Source organism: Rhododendron vialii, chromosome 1a, assembly GCF_030253575.1.
Source record: "Rhododendron vialii isolate Sample 1 chromosome 1a, ASM3025357v1".
Lineage (NCBI taxonomy): Eukaryota > Viridiplantae > Streptophyta > Magnoliopsida > Ericales > Ericaceae > Rhododendron > Rhododendron vialii.
The window spans coordinates 7,898,607-7,919,053 of record NC_080557.1 but is presented as its reverse complement, the minus strand read 5'-3'; the positions used below and the strand labels follow the sequence as shown (position 1 = coordinate 7,919,053).

Here is a 20,447-nt window from a genome sequence, read left to right as displayed (position 1 = left end):
GCAGGTGAAATTACCCTCTTGTCCTCCCTTAAAAAAAAAGAAAAAGAAAGATTCCCTGATGTTCTCAACTTACATGCAAGCCTCCCATGCCAAATGTACAGGGTAATTACGGGGCCTATGCCATGGGGGTAAACCTCGAGGGGAAGTGAGTTATGGAATTTCACCATGGGTCCGTCCCTTGAGATTGCAATCGTAGTCCTTCCAACCGGTGATTCAATGTTTTAGTCCAAAAGAGTTGGCAATGAGAATTGAACATGAGACCTTAAAAGGGAGCAAACTCCTAAGTTCAAGGTTAATACTGCTTGGCCAACCCCTTTTAGCTCCAGAGATTATCTCATCTGCATTAGAACACTTTTTTTTTCCTGACGAGCCAAATCCACTTGAAGATTGTGAATGATTTTCTTGTTGTAACATCGGGAGAGCAGTACAACATTAGGTGTGTATTTTCTCTTCTTCCTTCCAAGACCGGAAAGGCCGGAAGGGGATAAAAAATAGTACTCCCTCTGTTCCTTTTTAAGTGTCCTGCTTCGTAATTCCAACTTATTAAAAAGATATCATCATTATACCTTTCACATCAACTTTTTCTTCTACTTTCCCTTCTTACCCATCATCATTACACTTTTACTCACTCACTTTTTAAAATAGAATCTACTTTTAGGGACAAAATAGACAATTCACCAACTTTTACCCACTAACTTTACAAAATGGACATTTATTAAGGGACAGCCCAAAATGGAATACCGGACTATAAATAAGGGACGGAGGGAGTAATGGAATACGTAAGTACATAATTTTGTAAAGAAAGCACAGTAGTTATGACTGATAACCCTGAGCATAAAGCTTCTCACTTCACTAGCTGTGGTCTCTTTTCATTCCCACCTTCCATCAGATCAACCTCCTACAATAAAAATTTTTCCTCAGAGAAATGCCAGGAACCCATATCTGAGACTTGCAAGAGATTCATGCCGCTCCCACGATTTCTGCAAAATTCGAATTCTTTAAAAAGAAAAACTTAGAACAAATGCAAGTAGATATACACAACTAGATAATAGTAGAGGAATTTGTGTCCCAGTCAACTTATAATTCAATGCTTTGCATTAACATTAATAGAAATAAAACAACTAGATAACAACCAAAAGCAAGTTTGTTTGGATTTTCTCGTTTTGTCGGCATAAGATGATGAAAGACATTGTAACACTTACCACACAATACCATTTGCATTTTGCTAATTTCTTCTGCCTCCAACTCTCAGAGCATTGCTTTTCGGCCTCTTTCCATTTCTTTTTCCTACACTTTCAACCATCTTCACAAGCCATTGAGGTTTACCAAACGAGAACACAAGATATCCCATGACAAGTCCAACTACCAGTCCAAATCCATACCCTGGCAATATGACTTCCCAACTAAATCCACTCACAGGCTCTGAATCTTCTTCTTCAAATGTCGAGGGTGGTCGCTGTGGTGCCATAGGATCGCCACATGTATTCGACAATGGAGGTCCGCATAATGCCGTGTTGTTGATGTAAGAATCATTCGAAAATGTATCGAATTGTTTGCCTTGAGGTATAGGCCCCATTAGGCGATTCTGTGAAAGGTTAAGAGTTCCGAGAGAGATTAAATTCGTGAGTTGTCGAGGGATCTCCCCAGTGAGATCGTTTGATGAGAGGTCTAACCATTCAAGCTTGGTCATATTCTCAAGCGACTTTGGTATATGACCTGTGAGACTGTTGTGTGATAAGTTTAGTCCTCGAATTGAATTTAGCCCACCGATGATCCCGGGAATCTTACCCTGAAACTTGTTCCTTGATAAATCAATGGCTCTGAAAACTTTAAGGATTTTTGTCATTTCAATGGTCGATCCTTTGATTACCATAGTCAAAGAATCATAAAAAGTTAAACCATAACCTTGACTATAACCAATAGTTCCCATGTACTCCAAATCAAAATGCTCTTCATCTACATTCATCATTGCTTTGAAACTTTTGAAGTACTTTATGGGCAATGGACCAGTGAAATGATTGTTCGACATATCGAGAATTCGCAACATGGGGAAGGAAAATTTGGTCTGGGAAGTCAGGATGGATCCATGGAATTTGTTAGATTGCAAGATTAGGACTTGCAAGTTTGGTAAATTTCCCAACCAATGTGGAAATTTGTCAAAGAACTTGTTTCTTCCGAGATCTAGCACTTCTAGGTTTGTACAATTAACCAGATACTTCGGTATTGGCCCTTCAAACCCATTGCCATTAAGATTGATAGTTCTCAAGCTATTACTCCTTGTAAATGAGTCATGAATGGTGCCAGAGAAGTTATTCGTCTGTAGTTGGAGCATCATGAGATTTTCACTAAATCTATTTGATTCAGGAATGGTGCCAGAAAAGTTATTTGAAGAAAGAATGAGGTGGGTCAGATTTCGGTGTTCGAAGGTTGAATTCGGAACAGTACCATGTAGGTAGTTATTGCTCAAATCAATAATCTCCAATGAAGAGGACTGAAACTCAAGTGTATGACCAATCAGTTTGTTATGGCTAAGATCTAAGGACCTGAGTGCAGGTAATTCGAAGACCCAAGATGGGATTGTACCGTTGATCAAGTTTCGGCTTATGCTCAAAACGAGTAGTTTTGGAGGTACAAATACTTGTGAAGGAAGAGGTCCAGTGAGACTATTGTTTGACACATCTAAGTAAACAAGTTTTGTCAAGTTTGCTTCCCATGACAAGAGTAGTGGACCAGTGAGACAATTGTTTGACACATCCAATATCGAAAGTTCTGTCGAGCAATAATGAAAGAGTGGGCCTGTGAAGTTATTATCTGAAAGCCACAAGAAAGTGAGATTTCTAAGGTTTGAAATCGAAGGTGGGAGGGTACCACTAAAATTGTTGGATGAGAGGTCCAAATCAGTGATTTGTGGAAGGTTCCAGAGAGAAGTAGGAATGGATCCATGGAATTCACAATCAAAGAGTCTCAATACCTTCAAGGACTTTAGATTAGCAACCGAGTCAGGCAATTCTCCAGAAAAACCTGTGCCAGAGAGAAATAAGTACTGCATAGGATAGCTCAAATTCATGAAATCGGGTAAATAACCAGTGAGAGCATCAATGTACCCTATATCCAACTCCTGTAGATGAGGTAAATGAAATATTCCGCTAGGGAAATTTCCATGTAAACCAGTGGACTGGAGACGGAGGGTTCTTAAAGAAGTCAAATTGACCAAGGAATTTGGAACCATCGAAGAAGACATGTTTACGAAGATAAGATCAAGATCTCTTAACTTGGATAAATTTTGAATGAGTAACTCGAACCCGCCTTCTTTCAATTTCAAATCAAAATTGGAAGAGAGATTAAGCAACTCCAGTTTGTTTAGGAAGGAAATTCCTTCTGGAACTTCGCCCGAAAACCAACAGAAAGAGAGATTGAGGTGTGTCAATTCAGTGAACCGAGTGAATTCAGGTGGGATGCGAGACATGGAAAAGTTATTGTGAGCGAGGTTGAGCTTTCGGAGGTGGGGAAAGGAGAGGAATATACTGCTATTAGGATGGATGGTGCCTTGGAGCCAGCTGCAGCTGAGGTCGAGTCCAATTACTCCACCTGTCCCGTCACAATGCACCCCATCCCACGAACAACAATCCGAACCCCTTTTCCAAGACTCCATCTTTGGAAAAGAAGCATCACAATACATAGAAGCAGATTCGTCGAAGGAAAAATTTCCTTTGAGTTGCAGCAGCGCGGAGGTCTGTTCTTGAGTGCAAAGGTGGGCATGTATGCAAGGGACTTGGCAAAGGAAGAGAAAGAAGAAGAAGGAGATAAATATTAGTGGATTGAAGAAAAGGCATACTTGTTCACAGCCCATGTTTCCTCTTCAACACTGAAAAAAGAAAGGTACACCAACGAGGGGAACTACTCCAATGCTTTTGTAGACGTCCGCTGCAAACTAAAATAAAAAAAAACATGGGTCTTTGTCGTTGGTCAATGATAGGCCCTTTGAATTTGAACGACTTGACTTGACCGTGCGAGACTCGGCTTTGATCCAAGGGTTTTTTCTAAGCCAGCCCTGTTTTGTAACATTATATACACATATCGGATTGAGCAGATTTTCCGTAATACCTACTCAGTTTTGTGTTTTAAAATTATTGAACGGCTCGAATTTTCCGTGTGGGATCCGTAGTGAACCCCGCGTGGCCATCGGTACTTGTAGCAGTGTTCATTTTTTTTTTTTAATTACATTTTTCTATTCAACGCTGAACTTTAATCCTGCAGCCAAAGTCAATATTTCCTCCTCAACTTCATACAGAAAGAACTGGATTTTACTACAGAAATGACTTCCTAGAAAGAAAAGAAAAGAAAAGAAGGCGACCAGCTCGATTCAAAAGCTAGCCACAAGGCCAGAAAACCGAGGTACGCTTCCTGGTACTGTCCCGTCTTACATCTTTTTGTTGGTCACATGTAAATGCCCCTTTCTACATTGCTTTAGTAATCTTGTCATTACCAATTGCCCACTACAAAAGCAAGGACGACTTGACTCTTAAAATGCTGATTGACTGCTTAAGAATAAAACATATTTGTTTCAAAGCAAACACTTTCAAACTGTGCGTAATGACAGGGTCATTGGGTGCACAAATGTTTTATAAGGATATGTCCACTTCATTATATTATTTTTTCCCCCTATGGTTAGGGGTGTGTTTGGCCAGCTTATGCATACCTCTACTAATCCCTCTCTGCTATGGTTAAAGGCAGACCATTCATACCGGGACTAGAGAATTCACGAGAAAGTTTTTTTTTGTGGCCTAGCCTCAAGAGTTGAACCCGGTCAAGAGTTGAACCCTTTCAGAGAGAGGCTTGAAGTAGGTTTATCAATCTTCTAAGTCCCAAAGAACAGATAAAAAAAGAGAATAAATTCTTTCCAACACCGCCTATGGGCCCTACAAGACTTTTTTGTTAAATTTGAATCGTTCATCTTGTAGTGTACGTAGAGTAGTATATCCATGAAAAAAATCAACTTGATTGAATATCAATAGATATATCAAAACTTGAATTTTGGTTTACAGAATGGACGGTCATCGATTTTGAAGTTAAACTATCCATGACTGTCTATTTCCTAAATCAAAATTTGATTTTTAATATACCTATTGATGTCCGATCAAGCGCATTTTTTGCGCTAATATACTATTTTGCAAATCCTACAAGATGGACGATTCAGATTATAACAAAAAAAAATGCTTGGTGAATATGGTGATTGGCTGTAAGCACAACCAAAATAAAAGAAGAAAACTGTGTCATTTGCTCAATTTAAAGGCTATGTGCAGACAAACCAAACCAACCCTCACTTCCCGCCCGATTAACAGCAATGGAGAACCTGAAATATGTTTCCCCATTCCTTTTTAAATCCTAGAAGTGTAAATTTGATGTGAATTTAGTCCCCAACATACAAATCACGTCTCATGTTTTGATCAAACAAAATTAATCCAGATCACTGAACAAGATGGATTGCTGCAAGAATGTTTTTGGGCAAATAATCCTATCCCTATCCCTAGCCATGCATAACCATAACTACTGTCGGCCAGCCACCTCGACTGCCATACCCCAACTTCCCTGTCACCTCCCAACCGGCAAATACCACTGTCGTCACCTAACCCCGATGTCTAAAACTCTATTCAAAAAATTCTAGATTCATGCAACATCCCTTCGAAGCACAGAAAGTCGCCATATCTACTCATTCTCGCGTTGTCTATTTGGTTATTTCGTTGACCATCATTTTTGGTTGTTCAATTGCGTTTTTCTTGTATGAGTGTGTGATGTGCGGGCGGTGGCATCGAAAGGCAAGTGGAACAGGTGTGGTGGCTGCTGCAAATGGAGAGCGAGGACTGGGTGTGATGTCTTGGTAAGTTGAAGGTGAAGAACATGGGAGTGTAGTGGCTGTTGGCAATTGTGGCTGAGATTGAGTTAGGGTTTTGATTTGGATCCTAGGGGTATTGTAGATGGAGAAGATAAGTGGTGTTTGGCAGTTTGGTTGATAAAAGACGCGATTTGTATGTTGGTGACTAAATTGACATTTCACTGATACTTTAAGGACCATTGATAAAAAAAAAATGAGGGCTTTGATGATGATGCCCTTGTAGGCGGTAAATGTGGACGAAGGTAGTTCCGGGGACTATTTAAATGTATATTTTAAACGTTGGAAATACAATAGACGCGATTTGTACGTCGGGAACCAAATAGACAATTCGTTAATAATTTGGGGACTAGTGGTCAAATTAAGCCCAAGAAAAAGTGTTGTTTATATTGAAGCAATGGAATGCTCTGTTCTTGAGTGCACGGTTGGGGATGTAAACAAGTAATTTCGAAAGAGAAGATCAGAAAGAAAGGAGAGGTTAATTAAGAGGTGGTTGTAGGAAAGCCATATTTGTTCAAATCCCTTTTGGGGTTCAAGCCCTCTCCTAGATTAAAAAATGCACTAAAACTTTATTTTCTCACACTATAGTTTTATATTTCTGTGATATTGCCTGCATTGAATCTCTCGTACGAAGTCGAAGTAATTAAAAAGTGATTTCATTCTACGAGTAAGTAGATAATAGATCAAAAAAGCTACTCACACAATAACTCAAATACAACACTAAATACAACCTCTCACATGTCTGTGGGCTTCACACATTTATGTCATGTGTGGAGCCCACATGTATGTGAGAGATGGTGTTTGGATTGCTGTGTGTGTAGCATTTTTAATAATAGATAGCTACCAAAATAAAATAAGCTAGGCCCGTTAACCAAGATAAATGTCCCTATATTGTATGCATTGTTTTGCATCTAAATTTTTGTCTTTCTTCCCTGTTCTAGAACACCTTCTTTAAAAATAAGTATTTATTTTACATTTTCAAACTTAAAAATAATGTAAATGAAAAATAATTTTTTAATTTTTTTTTGCACCGTATAAAAGATCTTAATGGGATCATCAAACAAGATCCATATTGATAGAAAAATTATTTTTGTAAGTACATGATTTTTAAGCTTGAAATTACTTTCTTATAAAATAAGTACTTATTTCTCTTTCGGGAACGGGTTACATTTTTGTCCCCAATGAACTGTCCTCCTCAACTTCATAGAACAAAGAAATGATTGTACTACACGGTAATGACTTCCAAGACACAAAAAAAAGAAAAGGGTGATACCAGCTCGATTCAAAAGCTAAAAGCTAGCCCAGAAAAAGGATGTTATTCTTCGACATTGCATTAGTAATCTTGTCGTTTTCAATTGCCCACTAAAAAAAATAGGATGACTTAGACTCTTATAATGCTGATGGACTGCTAAAGAAAAAAAAACACTTTCGAAGTTTCAAAGCAAACACTTCGGCATTGACAATTGACCATCGACGTTGAGTGTTGAGAATGTTCTCAGCTCTAAGAACATTCTCAGCACACGTCTAGATTTAATAGTAATATTGACAACTTTGGATATTTCAAAGTTGAGAATGTTCTCAGCACACGCTTATTCTTAGCCTTGAGAATGATCTTAGCACATGCCTAGACTTAGTGGTAATTCATTCTTAGATGTCCTCAATTCTGAGGACATTCTCAGTACATGCCTAGACTTAGAGGTAATTCAGACGTTCGCAGTACTGAGAACATTCTTAGCACACACCTACACTTGGTAATTTGTTTGTTTTTTTTTTTTTTTTTGAACGGCAAAGAAATTTTATTAATCTTTGAAAAAAGGATTATAAAGACTAATGAGAATAAGGATAATTGGCATCACAACCCTAAGCAAACATCTCAACTAGGTTGGAACATAAGCTTCAAGACAATTATATACCATCCAAGACCCAAAAGAGAAAAGGAGAAAGAGTTGGCAAGGAGCCAACCCATTGCAAGATACTGTATAATTACAAAAACCACCAGAGTACAATCCAAAATCCTGACAAGATCCAGCAAGATTGGTCCACATAATTTATAATCCTCAGCCTTCCAATTGTTGAAGAAGTACCTAGTGTAGAAGGGGAACCATTTGTTCCCAATGAAGAGCTTCAAGAGCAGAAAACCAGCCCATAATATTTCAGAGTTGTTACCTAAGCTGAGTACCTAGGCAGTGTATAAAAAACGCACCATTCTCCATCCCCAGATGTTGTGGTGCCAGTAGAAGACCCAAATGATCACCCAAGCCCACAAAACCAGACACCCAGCAAACCCATAAAGACCCCCAAAAGCCTAACCAGAAGCCCAACAGCCAGCATCCAAAAATCCCAACCAAGTGGAACCACGCGACCCAAAAAAACCCAAACACACCCACCCAGATACAACACACCCCCCCCTAGAAAACCCACTACAATGAAGCAATGATGCTGTCCAATCTGAATAGAATATCTTCTGTAGAGATTTTGAATTAAGCATTAGCTTTGGCTGCCAATAAAGCAGCCCTTTCATCATCCACTTGTTCCATTTCCACTATCTTCCTTACCACTTCATCCTCATTTCCCTTATAACCAATTTTCAGCAGTTTATTCACTTGCCACCCCGCTTGGGATTCATTCAGGAGAATTCTGTTCCTGTTGGAGATGCCTTCAGTCAATACTGATAGAGCTATTGCCCTGAAAACCACGCTTTTGTTTTTCTTCTTCCTTCCACCACGATTTTTAGCAGGGAGAGATGCAATGGGGTGGCCCAGAATTTCCACTAAGTTTTTCTTCTTCTTGGTCTTTCCTGATTCAACGTTACTGTTACCAACTTGATTGACCTGTTTCTGAGGAATGAGAGAGGGACTGGTAGGAATAATGGAGGGCTGCACCGAGCAATTTCCGACAGACTGTTTATTGTATGGTACAATACTCAAGCTATTTTCTCTATCCAATAAAGATTTGGACGGAGAGAATGCTATGGATATACTCTTTTTGTGACCCATACAAGCTTTGAATAACCCAGCCCCTAGTTCTTGGCCTAGGATCAGAGATGGAGTAATTGCACCTGTTCATTGGGAGTCCATAGCAGGTGTATCAGTAGCACTACCCTCTTGCACTGTGTCATTTCCCAATGGTAATCTTGAGTCCCACAAATGTTCTTCACATGCCATATCTTTGATGATCTTGTTGTTTCCGAATACAATATCATTTATGACAAGTGGTGGCTCAGTTTCCCTGACCATAGAGAGCTCATTTGATGAATCTGCATGCTCCTCCACTTTGTTCCTATCGGTATCCTTCTCAACTTGAACAAATTCTTTTTGAGATTTTTCCACATCAGCGCAATGGGCCACGCTGTTCGTATCAATCAAATCCACCTTGTTCAAGTTATGAGCTTCAAATGCTGAGTCAGCATCCTCTTCCTTTTCACCTGTTTCTATCTCCTCTGCAACCCTACATCCTTGACAAGTGCAATCTGTACGCAGAATTGTGTTAACAATGAGTTGTTTCTCAATGACCCTAACTTGGATTGGTTTCCCTTTATGTTCAGCTGTGATAACTTAGTTAATCGTTTCCATCTTGCTTGAAGAAATTAGAACCTTACCAACTGAATAAGAGAGGCCTTTAAGTGTATCATCACTGATTTGAATGACATTCCCCCAAATTTGACTAATAGCTTTGAACGTGGATGAATTCCAAAGATGTAGTGGAATACCGTAGCAGTTCAGCCATATGAGACAATTGCAAGGTAGAGCTGTGTCTTCATCCCAGTGTTTTAGATCCGAGAACCAGTCCTTTAGCCATGCCATTTCAGTAGAATAAAGGGCTTCGTTCATATTTTCCGTTGAGGGAAAAGTTAGTACTAATGAGTCACCCCCCGTTGGGCAAACTTCAATATCCATGTAACCGAGATTTCAAAGCTGATCTTGAAGAAAATACATCGATTTCATGGGCTTTAATTTTGCAATAGCACTCCTCTGTAACCATTCATTACCAACTGCATGTAGTTTAATCGGCTTGATCGTAACTGTGCTTGCCCTTGGATTGAGCTGAGCTTTTTGTCTTTTTTTGTTTCCAAAGAATCTTGAGTCCTGTCTCTCCTTGAAACCCGTGAATCTTGAAGATTGTTCTTGCTGAACCCAAAATAACTTGGGTCCTGACTCTGCTTAAACCCAGACGGTCTTGAAGCCCGTTCTTGCATGTTACTACCTTTTGAGTTTAATCCCTTCGTGAATCCAGAAAATCTTGAAAACTGCCCCCGTTAGTGGTAATTTGTTCTCTGACATTCTCAGCACATGCCTAGATTTGGTGGTAATTAGAAAAAGTGTTATACCTTAATGGGAATTAAGGTGCAATTTTCTGTACCTCATAAAAAGCCCAGAATAAAACTAATCAGATTTTTCAGTTTTGACAATGATGATGGGAGCATATATACCATGCAATTTATTGTCTGCGAATCGTAGCCAAGTGATCGTGTAAGGTTCCTGTTAGACATAGGAATGGATCACTGGAATTTGTATTGAGAGGAAGACAACACCTTCAAGGACTTCATATTCCGGATTTAGTCAGGAAGTTTTCTAGAAAATGCTTTGGCTCCTATGTAGTAAGTTATTTTGGGAGACATAAAGGTTTGAAGCATCCTCTTTTAGAAGAGTTGAGTTTAGTCTTGTTCGTTGTACAAGCAATTGGGTTGTACACCATGCCCATTATAATTTTTTATCTTGACCGATATTCCTACAAGTCAATACTATACCGCGTTTTTATATCAAATTTACAGAAATAAGAAAAACTACTGCAGTTTCTAAGCCTCAAGCCAAACAAGGCTAAAATGGCTTGATCATTGGATGTTTCTTTCAATTGACTTGGGCATGCAAGACTTTTGGTCCAAAATATTTCCTAACAGACTTTCTATATCATCTATGTTAGCATTTGCCAATGTTCGATCCATTTGGATATAAATGGCATACATTATTTGAACCCATTTATTTAGAAGTGTATTTTCTCTTCTTCCTTCCAAGACCGGAAGGGGATACAAAAACGTTTATGGAATACAAAACAACGAAATTTTGTAAAGAAAGCAAAGTAGTTATGGACTAAATCATCCTAAGAACAAAGCTTCTCACTTTGCTGTGCTCTTTTTATTCCCACCTCCCATCAGATCAACCTCCTACAATCCAAAAGTTTTCCTCAGAGATATGGCAGAAACCCATATCTGAGACTTGCAAGAGATTCATGCCTCTTCCACCATATCTGCAAAATTCGAATTCTTTAAACAGAAAAATTCAAAACAAAAGCAAGCAGATATACATAACTAGTGGAATGCATGAAACTAATTAAGGAAATCAATGCTTTGCAATAAACGTTAGTAATAAAAATAAAACAACTTACCATACAATACCGTTTGCTACACCTTCAATCATCTTCACAAGCCATTGAGGTTTACCAAACGAGAACATAAGATATCCCATGACAAGTCCAACTACCAGTCCAAATCCATAGCCTGGCAATATGACTTCCCAACCAAATCCACTCACGGGCTCTGAATCTTCTTCTTCAAATGTCGACGGTGGTGGCTGTGTTGGCTTAGGATCACCACATGTATTCGACAATGGAGGCCCAAATAACGCCGAGTTGTTGATGTAAGAATCATTTGAAAATGTTTCGAATTGTTTGCCTCGAGGTATAGGCCCCGCTAGGCGATTTTGCGAAAGGTTAAGCGTTCCGAGAAAAGTTAAATTCGTGAGTTGTCGAGGGATCTCTCCAGTGAGCTTGTTTGATGAGAGGTCTAACCATTCCAGCTTAGTCAAATTACCAAGCGACTTTGGTATATGACTTGTGAGGCTGTTGTGAGATAGGTTCAGTCCTCGAATCGAATTTAGCCCACCGATGATCTCAGGAATCTCACCCTGAATCTTGTTCCTTGATAAATCAATGGCTGTGAAAACTTTAAGGATTTTTTTCATTTCAATGGTCGATCCTTTGATTACTATAGTCAGAGAATCATAATAACGTAAACTATCATTTCCCATGTACTCCAAATCAAAATGCTCATCCACATTCCTCATTGCTTTGAAACTTTTGAAGTACTTTATGGGCAATGGACCAGTGAAATTATTGTTCGCCATATCAAGAACTCGCAACATGGGGAAGGGAAATTCGGTCGTGGAAGTCACGATCGATCCATGAAATTTGTTGGATTGCAAGATTAGGACATGCAAGTTCGGTAAATTTCCCAACCAATGCGGAAATTCTTCAAAGAAATTGTTTCTTCCGAGATCGAGCACTTCCAGGTTTCTGCAGTTAATCAGAGACTTGGGTATTGGCCCTTCAAATTCATTGCCATAAAGATTGATAGTTATCAAGCTATTTCTTCTGGTAAATGAATCATGAATGGTGCCAGAGAAGTTATTCATCTTTAAAGCAAGTACATTGAGATTTTCACTGAATCTATTTGATCTAGGAATGGTGCCAGAAAAGCTATTTGAAGAAAGAATAAGGTGGGTAAGGTTTCGGAGTTCAAAGGTTGAATTTGGAACACTACCATTTAGGTCATTATAACTCAAATCAATAATCTTCAACGAAGAGGATTGAAACTCAAGTGTATGACCAATCAGTTTGTTATAACTGAGATCTAAGTACTCAAGTGCGGGTAATTCGAAGACCCAAGATGGGATTGTACCGTTGATCATGTTTCGGCATATGATCAAATATCTTAGATTTGGAGGTACAACTACTTGTGAAGGAAGAGGACCAGTGAGACTATTGTCTGATACATCCAAGAACTCAAGTTGTGGCAAGATAGCATCCCATGGAAAGAAGGGACCTGTGAAATAATTATTTGTAAGGGCTAATGAATTGAGATTTTTAAGGTTTGAAATCGAAGATGGGAGGACACCACTGAAATTGTTGGATGAGGGGTACAAATAAGTGATTTGTGTAAGGTTCCAGAGAGAAGTAGGAATGGATCCGTGGAATTTGCAATTCATGACCACCAATAGCTCCAAGGACTTCATATTAGCAATTGAGTCCGGCAGTATTCCAGAAAAACCTGTGCTGAACAGAACTAATTTCTGGAGCGGACAGGTCACATTGATGAAATCGGGTATATAACCCGTCAGACCCTCATCATGCCATATTTCCAAGTTTTGTAGATATGGTAAGTGGAATATTCCGTTGGGGAATTCTCCATGTAAACCAGATTGTCCGAGATAGAGGCTTCTTAAAGAAGTCAAATTGAGGAGGGATTTTGGAACCACCGAAGAAGACATATTTACTCTGTAAAGATTAAGATCTCTTAACTTGGATAAATTTTGAATGAGTAACTGGAATCCGCCTTCTTCCAATCTCAAACCATAATTTTTAGAGAGATCAAGCGACACTAGTTTGTTTAGGAAGGAAACTCCAGGTGGGACTATGCCAAAAAAACCACTCCGAGAGAGATTGAGGTGTGTCAATTCGGTGAACCGAGTGAATTCAGGTGGGATGCAAGACATGGAAAAGTCATTATAAGCAAGGTTGAGCTTTCGAAGGTGGGGAAAGGAGAGGAAGAGGCTGGTATTAGGATGGATGGTGCCTCGAAGCCAGCTGCAGCTAAGGTCGAGTCCAATTACTAGACCAGTCTCTTTGTCACACTCAACTCCATCCCAGGAACAACAATCAGAACCCTTTTTCCAAGACTCCATCTTTGGAAAAGAAGTGATTCCAAATTCATCATCACATTCTCGAGAAGCAGATTTATTGAAGGAAATTTTTTGTTTAAACTGCAGCAGCGCAGAGGTCTGTTCTTGAGTGCAGAGGTTGGCATGCAAACAAGTGAGTTGGCAAAGGAAGAGAAAGAAGAAGAAGAGGTTAAATAGTTGATTGTAGGAAAGCCATGGTTGTTGAAGGCCCATCTTTCCTCTTGAACACAGAAAAACGACAGGTTTTTCAATTGAGGAGAAGTACTCAAAATGTTTTATAGGCATCTGCTGCAAACTAAATCAAATAACATGGCTTCTTTTTTCCACGCTTAATGATTACTGGGATGGTATTCCATCGGTTACTAGATAATACATTTTTCGTATTTTCAGCAGAAAACAATGGTCTCAACTGCTAACATTGAGGCATATCTAGTTTGGTATAATAAGCCAAATGGCTTATTTTTTGTCCTTATTCAATTTTTTTTCGTATGTGCTAGTTTTTCGTCGAATTTTTGAGGATTGTTGCTTTGTCATGATAAGAGGAATCTAAAAAGTAAAAAAATTGCCATCGAAATCCAATTTTTTTAAATAAAGACAAAAATAAGCCAATAAGCTAATTTTTTTGTCTTTGGTTAAAAAAATTTGATTTTGATCGTAATTTTTTACTTTTTAGATTTCTCTTGTCATGACGATGCAAGAATTTTCAAAAAATTGACGAAAAATTAACAAATGCGAAACAATTTGAATAAGGCATGGTAAAACATGAGCACGGCATGGCACACACACAACGTGAGCACGGATACATCATTTCTGTTTAAGCATAAATCATATTGATTCATTAAATTTGATTACACAAAAATGAAAATTGTTCTTTCTACAGTCTACTAAGTAACTTGGACAGCTTTGAATGATTGATTCTTGAAAAGCATGAAAAGTAACAAGGCCAGAAAAAGCATGGTTATGCTTCCTGGAATTGTCCCCGATTCAAAAGTTACAAGGCCAGAAAAGCATGGTATGCTTTCCGGTATTGTCCCGTCAATGGCTCAACTAATCCCTACTTGTTATGATCAAAGGCAGATCATCCACAATTTTTTGGTTGTCTTTATTTAGATTTTTTCTGCGTTTGTTAGTTTTGTGCTAAATTTTTATGTATTATTGGTTCATCTTGATAAGAGGAATTGTAAAAATAAAAAATTATGACTTGACACAAGTGTTTTTGCAAAAATCCAAGAAAAAGTTTTAAAAATTGACTTTTTGAACTTTGTCTTGAATATTTTCAAAACACTTGTGTAAAAGTCATAAATTTTTTTTTTCAATTCCTCTCGTGGAGACAAACTAATATTACATAAAGGTTTGGTATAAAACTCGAATAAAATAATGACAAAACTAAAAAGTTGTTCACAACTTGTTGGTTAATAAAAACACCCAAATACCCCGACGTGGACTTTCCAGAATCAACATCCCTGCATTTGCACGTACAGCGAACCACCCAATTCCTAGGGTACTTCAATAACCCTAGCTAGTGAGCATAGCATCAGTCCAAGGAGGCCTCTTAATTGGGTTCACACTGGACTACCCAATTCCTAGGGTACTTCAATAACCCTAGCTAGTGGGCATAGCATCAGTCCAAGGAGGCGTCTTAATAGGGTTCTGTTTCCCACAAAATGTGCAAAACCGAATAGGCAAATGTTGCGGGCGTGTCAGGACAGAATCTCTGTCCGAGTTGTTTTTAAGGCCTTTGTGCCTCAAAATTTGACTTCTTTCGAGTGATTGTGCTTGGCCCAAAGGGTAAGGCCTCGTGATGGTTCGTTGGTTGCCTTTTCGAGCTAAGGACTTAAAATTTTCTTATCGTTGCTAGAACAATGGAAAGAAAGACAAAGTGAAGCTAAACTTGAATCAAACGAACTCCATTAACGGTTTAATGAAGCTTGGGTACAAGAAAAAAAAGGAAATAAAATCTAGGCCGGGCTAGATTGGACTGAAAGATAAAATACTTTGCGAGAAAGTAAAGATAATTGAAAGATAATTTGCATAAGCGCTGGGCTTGTATGGTCGGGGACCTTTGTCAAAGCCTTCAAAACGGTAATTTATAGGCAGGAGCTCTAGGCCTTCAGTTGCTTTAAATACTTCAATGCATGGCTGCCATGTGGCCCTCTTGAGCTGCTTCAAAATGCTCCAATGAGAGTCTGCTTCTTGACCAAAACGTGCCCTTCACTCCAAGAAAATGGCCAAGGCCTGAAAAATCCTTCTTTCTTGCATAAAACTTTGCAAAAGGGCAAAAGGAATTTATGTTCCTTCAGCATCCAGGCCTTTTGACCTGTTTTAACACTCAAGTTACTACATGAATGGACGTCCTCTCGGCCCACCAATGCTAAAGACTAAAACTTTTTTAGGCCTTCCCATTATTATATTGGTCCTTGCATTTCTTGTGGGCCCTTAATTCTTCTAAGCTTGATTTCTTATGAAAGAAGAATCGAGAAACAAAGGATCAATCAGACCTGGATGAGCTGCTTGTGAGCAGCTTGTTTAGGTCTGCATGAGTCATTTGCCAGCAGCTCCAAGGGTTGCATGTACGGCACCTGTCCTTGGCCTTGCTTCATGCTGAAGGATGGTGGGCACTCAGACCTTGAGCTGTTTGTGAGCAGCTTTCTTAAATTTACCCAGCAAGAACATTCTAGGTCTTTGAGCTACTTGTGAGCAGCTTGTGTACATGGATACTTGTAAAAAAAAGAATATTTGGGCCCACCAAATCCACCAAGGCCAAAAACGCAGGCCTGGTTGAGTTGCTTGTGAGCTGCTTGGGATGTCTCCATGCATGGCTGTCATGTGTCCCAAGCCTTGCTTCATGCTGAAGGATAGTAGAGACTAAGGCCTTGAGCTACTTGTAAGCAGCTTACCTAGATCTGTTCAGCAAGAACATTCTAAGACTTTGAGCTATTTGTGAGCAGCTTAAGACCTTTTTCCCTACCAATTGAAGGCCATAGGTGACGTTTTCTTTAAGAAGTAGGCCTATCTGTTATTTAGGCCTGAACTCAATGTGAATCATGGGCCTTTGTCCATTGCAAGCATTTTGAGCCCAAGCCTGGTGAGAAAACCCAAGCTTTAACTGATTTGGACTTATTTGTAGGCCTTGTTACTTCTAAGAATTGGGCTAGGCCTGGATAAAATGCTCAGGCTTAGTGGGTCAATTCAAGTCTTTGGCCAATCTTGGGCTTGGGCTTGTGATAACGAAATTTTAGACATCAATTTGACCCAAGCCTTTGCAAATTTTCATTCAGTCAATAGCTTCCAAACTGGCCCAATTTCGTGGGCCACTGATTGTAAGGCATTTCAAGACTAGAGACTGACCTTCAAGGCCACATTTAAACCCATAAATTCATTTTCTGATTTTTGGTCAAAAATGAGTGTAAACAGGTTCACACTGGACTACCCAATTCTTAGGGTACTTCAATAACCCTAGCTAGTGGGCATAGCATCAGTCCAAGGAGGCGTCTTAATTGGGTTCACACTGGACTACCCAATTCCTAGGGTAACCCTCGCTAGTGAGCATAGCATCAGTCTAAGGAGGCCTCTTAAATCCTACAAATATTATGGCCCACGTACAGTGGAACAAAAGATGGAAGACAACCAAGTCAACTGCAGTCTGAGTCCAAAGTCTTGTTGATATTATTTACTAGCATTATCGTCCACCTTTCCTAATTTTTGCACCAAATAACCGGAAGCACGATAATGCAAGGGGTGTTCGGGGGCTGATTTTTTAAAATTAAATATGCATTTTCCTATTATGGGTGTTCGGGAGCCAATTACAAAACATTCTTTTCAAAATGTATTTGGCGAAATGAACCGGAGAATGAAGAACTTAAAAATCACATTTGGAGGAGCTACAAGGATTTTTATTCCACGCAAATCATTTAACACTTTTACAAGGAATTTGGAACCACCGAAGAAGATACATTTACGGGGCCAAGATCAAGATCTCTTATCGGATCTTGTGTCTTGGATAAATTTAACATCATGCACGTTCTTAGTTACTGAATACAAAACGAAAATTGGAGGATTACGGAGCCATGGATCCAAAGTCTTACTTGTAAATTTGTAACATCCAAAAAATGGGGTAACCAACAAGAAAAATAGGTAACTATTTTGAGGTTTATTTACACCCTTGCTCGTAACTTCGCCAAGAAATGCTTTGGGTCCTTAGGGAGTTGTTTAGGGGGGACATAATGCTTGAGCATCGTCTATAAAGCAATGAATTTAATTTTGTTCGTCTTACAAGCAATTGGGTAGCAATTCACCACACCAATTATAAAAAAAAATGTGCCCGTTTCATTTTGGATATTGATGTATGTGACACTTGACCGCGTCGTTCCGTGTCAAAAATAAATTTATAAAAATCAAGAATTAACTACTACTCCGTAGAATAATGGTTAAGACCGAGTATCGTTCCAATGGGGACTGAATGGCTAAGTTACGACAAATTCGATTGATTTTTAGATTAATTCGGAAAAGTAAAGATTGATTGGTTGATTTGTTTTGAAGAGCTAATTAAACTAAAGAATAATTTAATTAAAAGATTTAGAAACGATGGAGGAAAATATCTAGGGTTTCGAATCCATCCCAACCGCGTAAGTGCGTAACAACAATATGCATAGGTTAAGTTTATTTATTCGAATAAAAAGGGATTATCGTTAGGACTTGCAAATCCTAACAATAATTGTCAAGAAAATAATTGGGTTATTAAAAGGCATAGACTATCCCATAGCACGGACCGTCTCTCAGTAGCACGGTTCGGCCACCTAACGGCACGATCCGTCTTACGAGCATAATCTATCTCAGAACTCCAACCACAATCAATGAAAACCATTGCAAAACTAGATATTTGAAATCTAGAATACAAATACTCAATCGATAGAACGAATTAAAATCAATTCATTCAATTGAAATGAAAAGGATTCTGAGTTTTACAATCGATCCGAAAAACAAACCAAAACCCATGCATAAAAGAGGTTACTTGGCGCGAAGTTTCATCTTCTCCCTAGACAAGGGGTTTAGCCGGTCATGAGAATGGGAACCGTAGATGTATGGATTGATGAAATCATGATTGGAATGCTAGAAAATCCACTGATTCGGTCGAGAACCCTACGTCCAAGAACTGCCGCAGCCCCCGTGCAAGAAGTCACGCCTGATCACGTCAAAAAAGTCCCGCCTCCATGTCAGTAGCATTATATTTTATAGTGTAGGGTTTTAAGCCATGAATTACATTAAGGCCCCTTGGACTTTGGGTAATTATAGATTAATTATGCAACTTTTAGACAATCTACATTATGAGCTTCTTTTAGTCTTCTTACTACTCAACCCAATTTGCACGTTTTCGCACCCATCAGTCTTTGAGGCCTGCAAACACCATAAAATACTAAAACGCGTCAAGTAACAAGGTAAACGGATAAACAAGGCGTAAATTAGAGGGAGTAAATGGGTGCTTTTCGGCACCTATCAACACCTAACCTTCTTATGGCCTTCTCGTTAGCTGATATTTCTTCGAGCTACTAAAACACCGCGTTTGATGTCAAAAGAAAAGGAAAGGGAAAACAAATTCCAAAAACAAAACTATAGTACTCTCTGAATTGAAGACCTATCGGAGTCATGGGTTCCACGGAGTTAAATGCTAAGTCTTGGTCATTGGATGGTTGTGCCAATTTGTCTTGGTCGATGTTGATGATAAGCCCTTCATTTGAGCCCTTCATATTCAAATGAAGGGCATGCGTGACTTTGATCCAAAGACTCTAGAAATACTTCTTGGTGTAGTAGTCTTTTCTGCCTTTTTTCTTTTTTGTCCTCCTAGCTAGCTCGCCTAATGTAAGTGTACGAGATCACTTAGCCGGTCTATTTTTTTGTCCCCAGTTATTTTTGGGCCTAAACCTATTATTGGATGGTTCTGCCAAATTGTCTTGGTCAATGATAAGCCCTTCATATTCAAATGACTTGGGGCATGCAAGACTTTGATCCAAAATATGTCCAAATGATACTTTCTTGTTAGTCTTTCCTTGCATTTTCTTTGAAAAAATCAGCTCAATTGAATATGCGTAAGATCACTTTGCCCGTCCATTTTTGTCCCCAATTATTTGTTGTTTTTCATCCCACATATACAAACTAATGGTGGGGCCTAAAACCCTATGCATCGTTTTCAAAATGTATTTATAGTCTTAGGGACTAATTACAAACCAAAAATACACTTACAAGTGTATATCTACTTTATAATTAACCTATTAATTTAGTTATTCATTGGATTAGTAAATGAAAAGTATCTTACACATGCATTTAATTGTTTGACCCGAGCAAACAAAATTCCTATAGCTCCACCCCAAGGTGATAGTATAGATAAGATTGTAAGCCTAAGGGCAAAAAAAACCTATTCAATCAAATTAATTCAGGAGTCTCAATCTTTTTTCCTTGTGAAATTCAAGGGCTACTCGTGAATTAGAGTAATTATCTCGTCTGCAAGAACTATATCTAGCCTTTGTATACTTTCCAATATATTCCCTTGTGAGCTTGTTTGATGACAGGTCTAACGGTTTGAGTTGTATCAAATTCTCTAGTAGCCTTGGTATATGACCCGTATGAACCGAATACCCAAGAAGAAATTTGACCATTGATGAATTTATGGGCTATGTCTAGACAGACTAGACATGGAGGTACAGTAACTTGTGCCGGGAGAGGACATGTGGGACTATTATTTGATAAATCTAACATAAGGAGATTTGTTAGGCTTATACCCCACACGACGGACCCGTGAAATTATTAGCTGAAAAGATAAATTAGACCAATCAGATTTTTCAGTTTTGACAATTAAAGGCGGACTGTCCACGCCGAAATTAGAGAATTCA

General features: G+C 38.9%; 2 protein-coding genes and 1 long non-coding RNA gene across 3 annotated transcripts; all 3 read right to left on the bottom strand.

The window, feature by feature from the left end:
* Positions 1-511: 511 nt before the first annotated feature.
* Positions 512-3,900, bottom strand: LOC131315861 (receptor-like protein Cf-9). Its single transcript, XM_058345080.1, has 2 exons — positions 1,203-3,900; positions 512-980 (listed from the first exon to the last, which is right to left on the bottom strand). Exon 1 carries the CDS (start codon positions 3,848-3,850, stop codon positions 1,226-1,228), a length of 2,625 nt encoding a protein of 874 aa, XP_058201063.1. The 5' UTR covers positions 3,851-3,900; the 3' UTR covers positions 512-980; positions 1,203-1,225.
* Positions 3,901-9,948: 6,048 nt separating this feature from the next.
* On the bottom strand, positions 9,949-11,289 carry LOC131315857 (uncharacterized). Its single transcript, XR_009196928.1, has 3 exons — positions 11,273-11,289; positions 10,138-11,134; positions 9,949-10,078 (listed from the first exon to the last, which is right to left on the bottom strand). It is a non-coding gene; the product is annotated as an uncharacterized LOC131315857 (long non-coding RNA).
* Positions 11,289-13,776, bottom strand: LOC131327422 (receptor-like protein Cf-9). Its single transcript, XM_058360581.1, has 2 exons — positions 11,368-13,776; positions 11,289-11,294 (listed from the first exon to the last, which is right to left on the bottom strand). The coding sequence occupies exons 1-2, from the start codon at positions 13,774-13,776 to the stop codon at positions 11,289-11,291; spliced, it is 2,415 nt and encodes an 804-aa protein (XP_058216564.1).
* Positions 13,777-20,447: the final 6,671 nt, after the last annotated feature.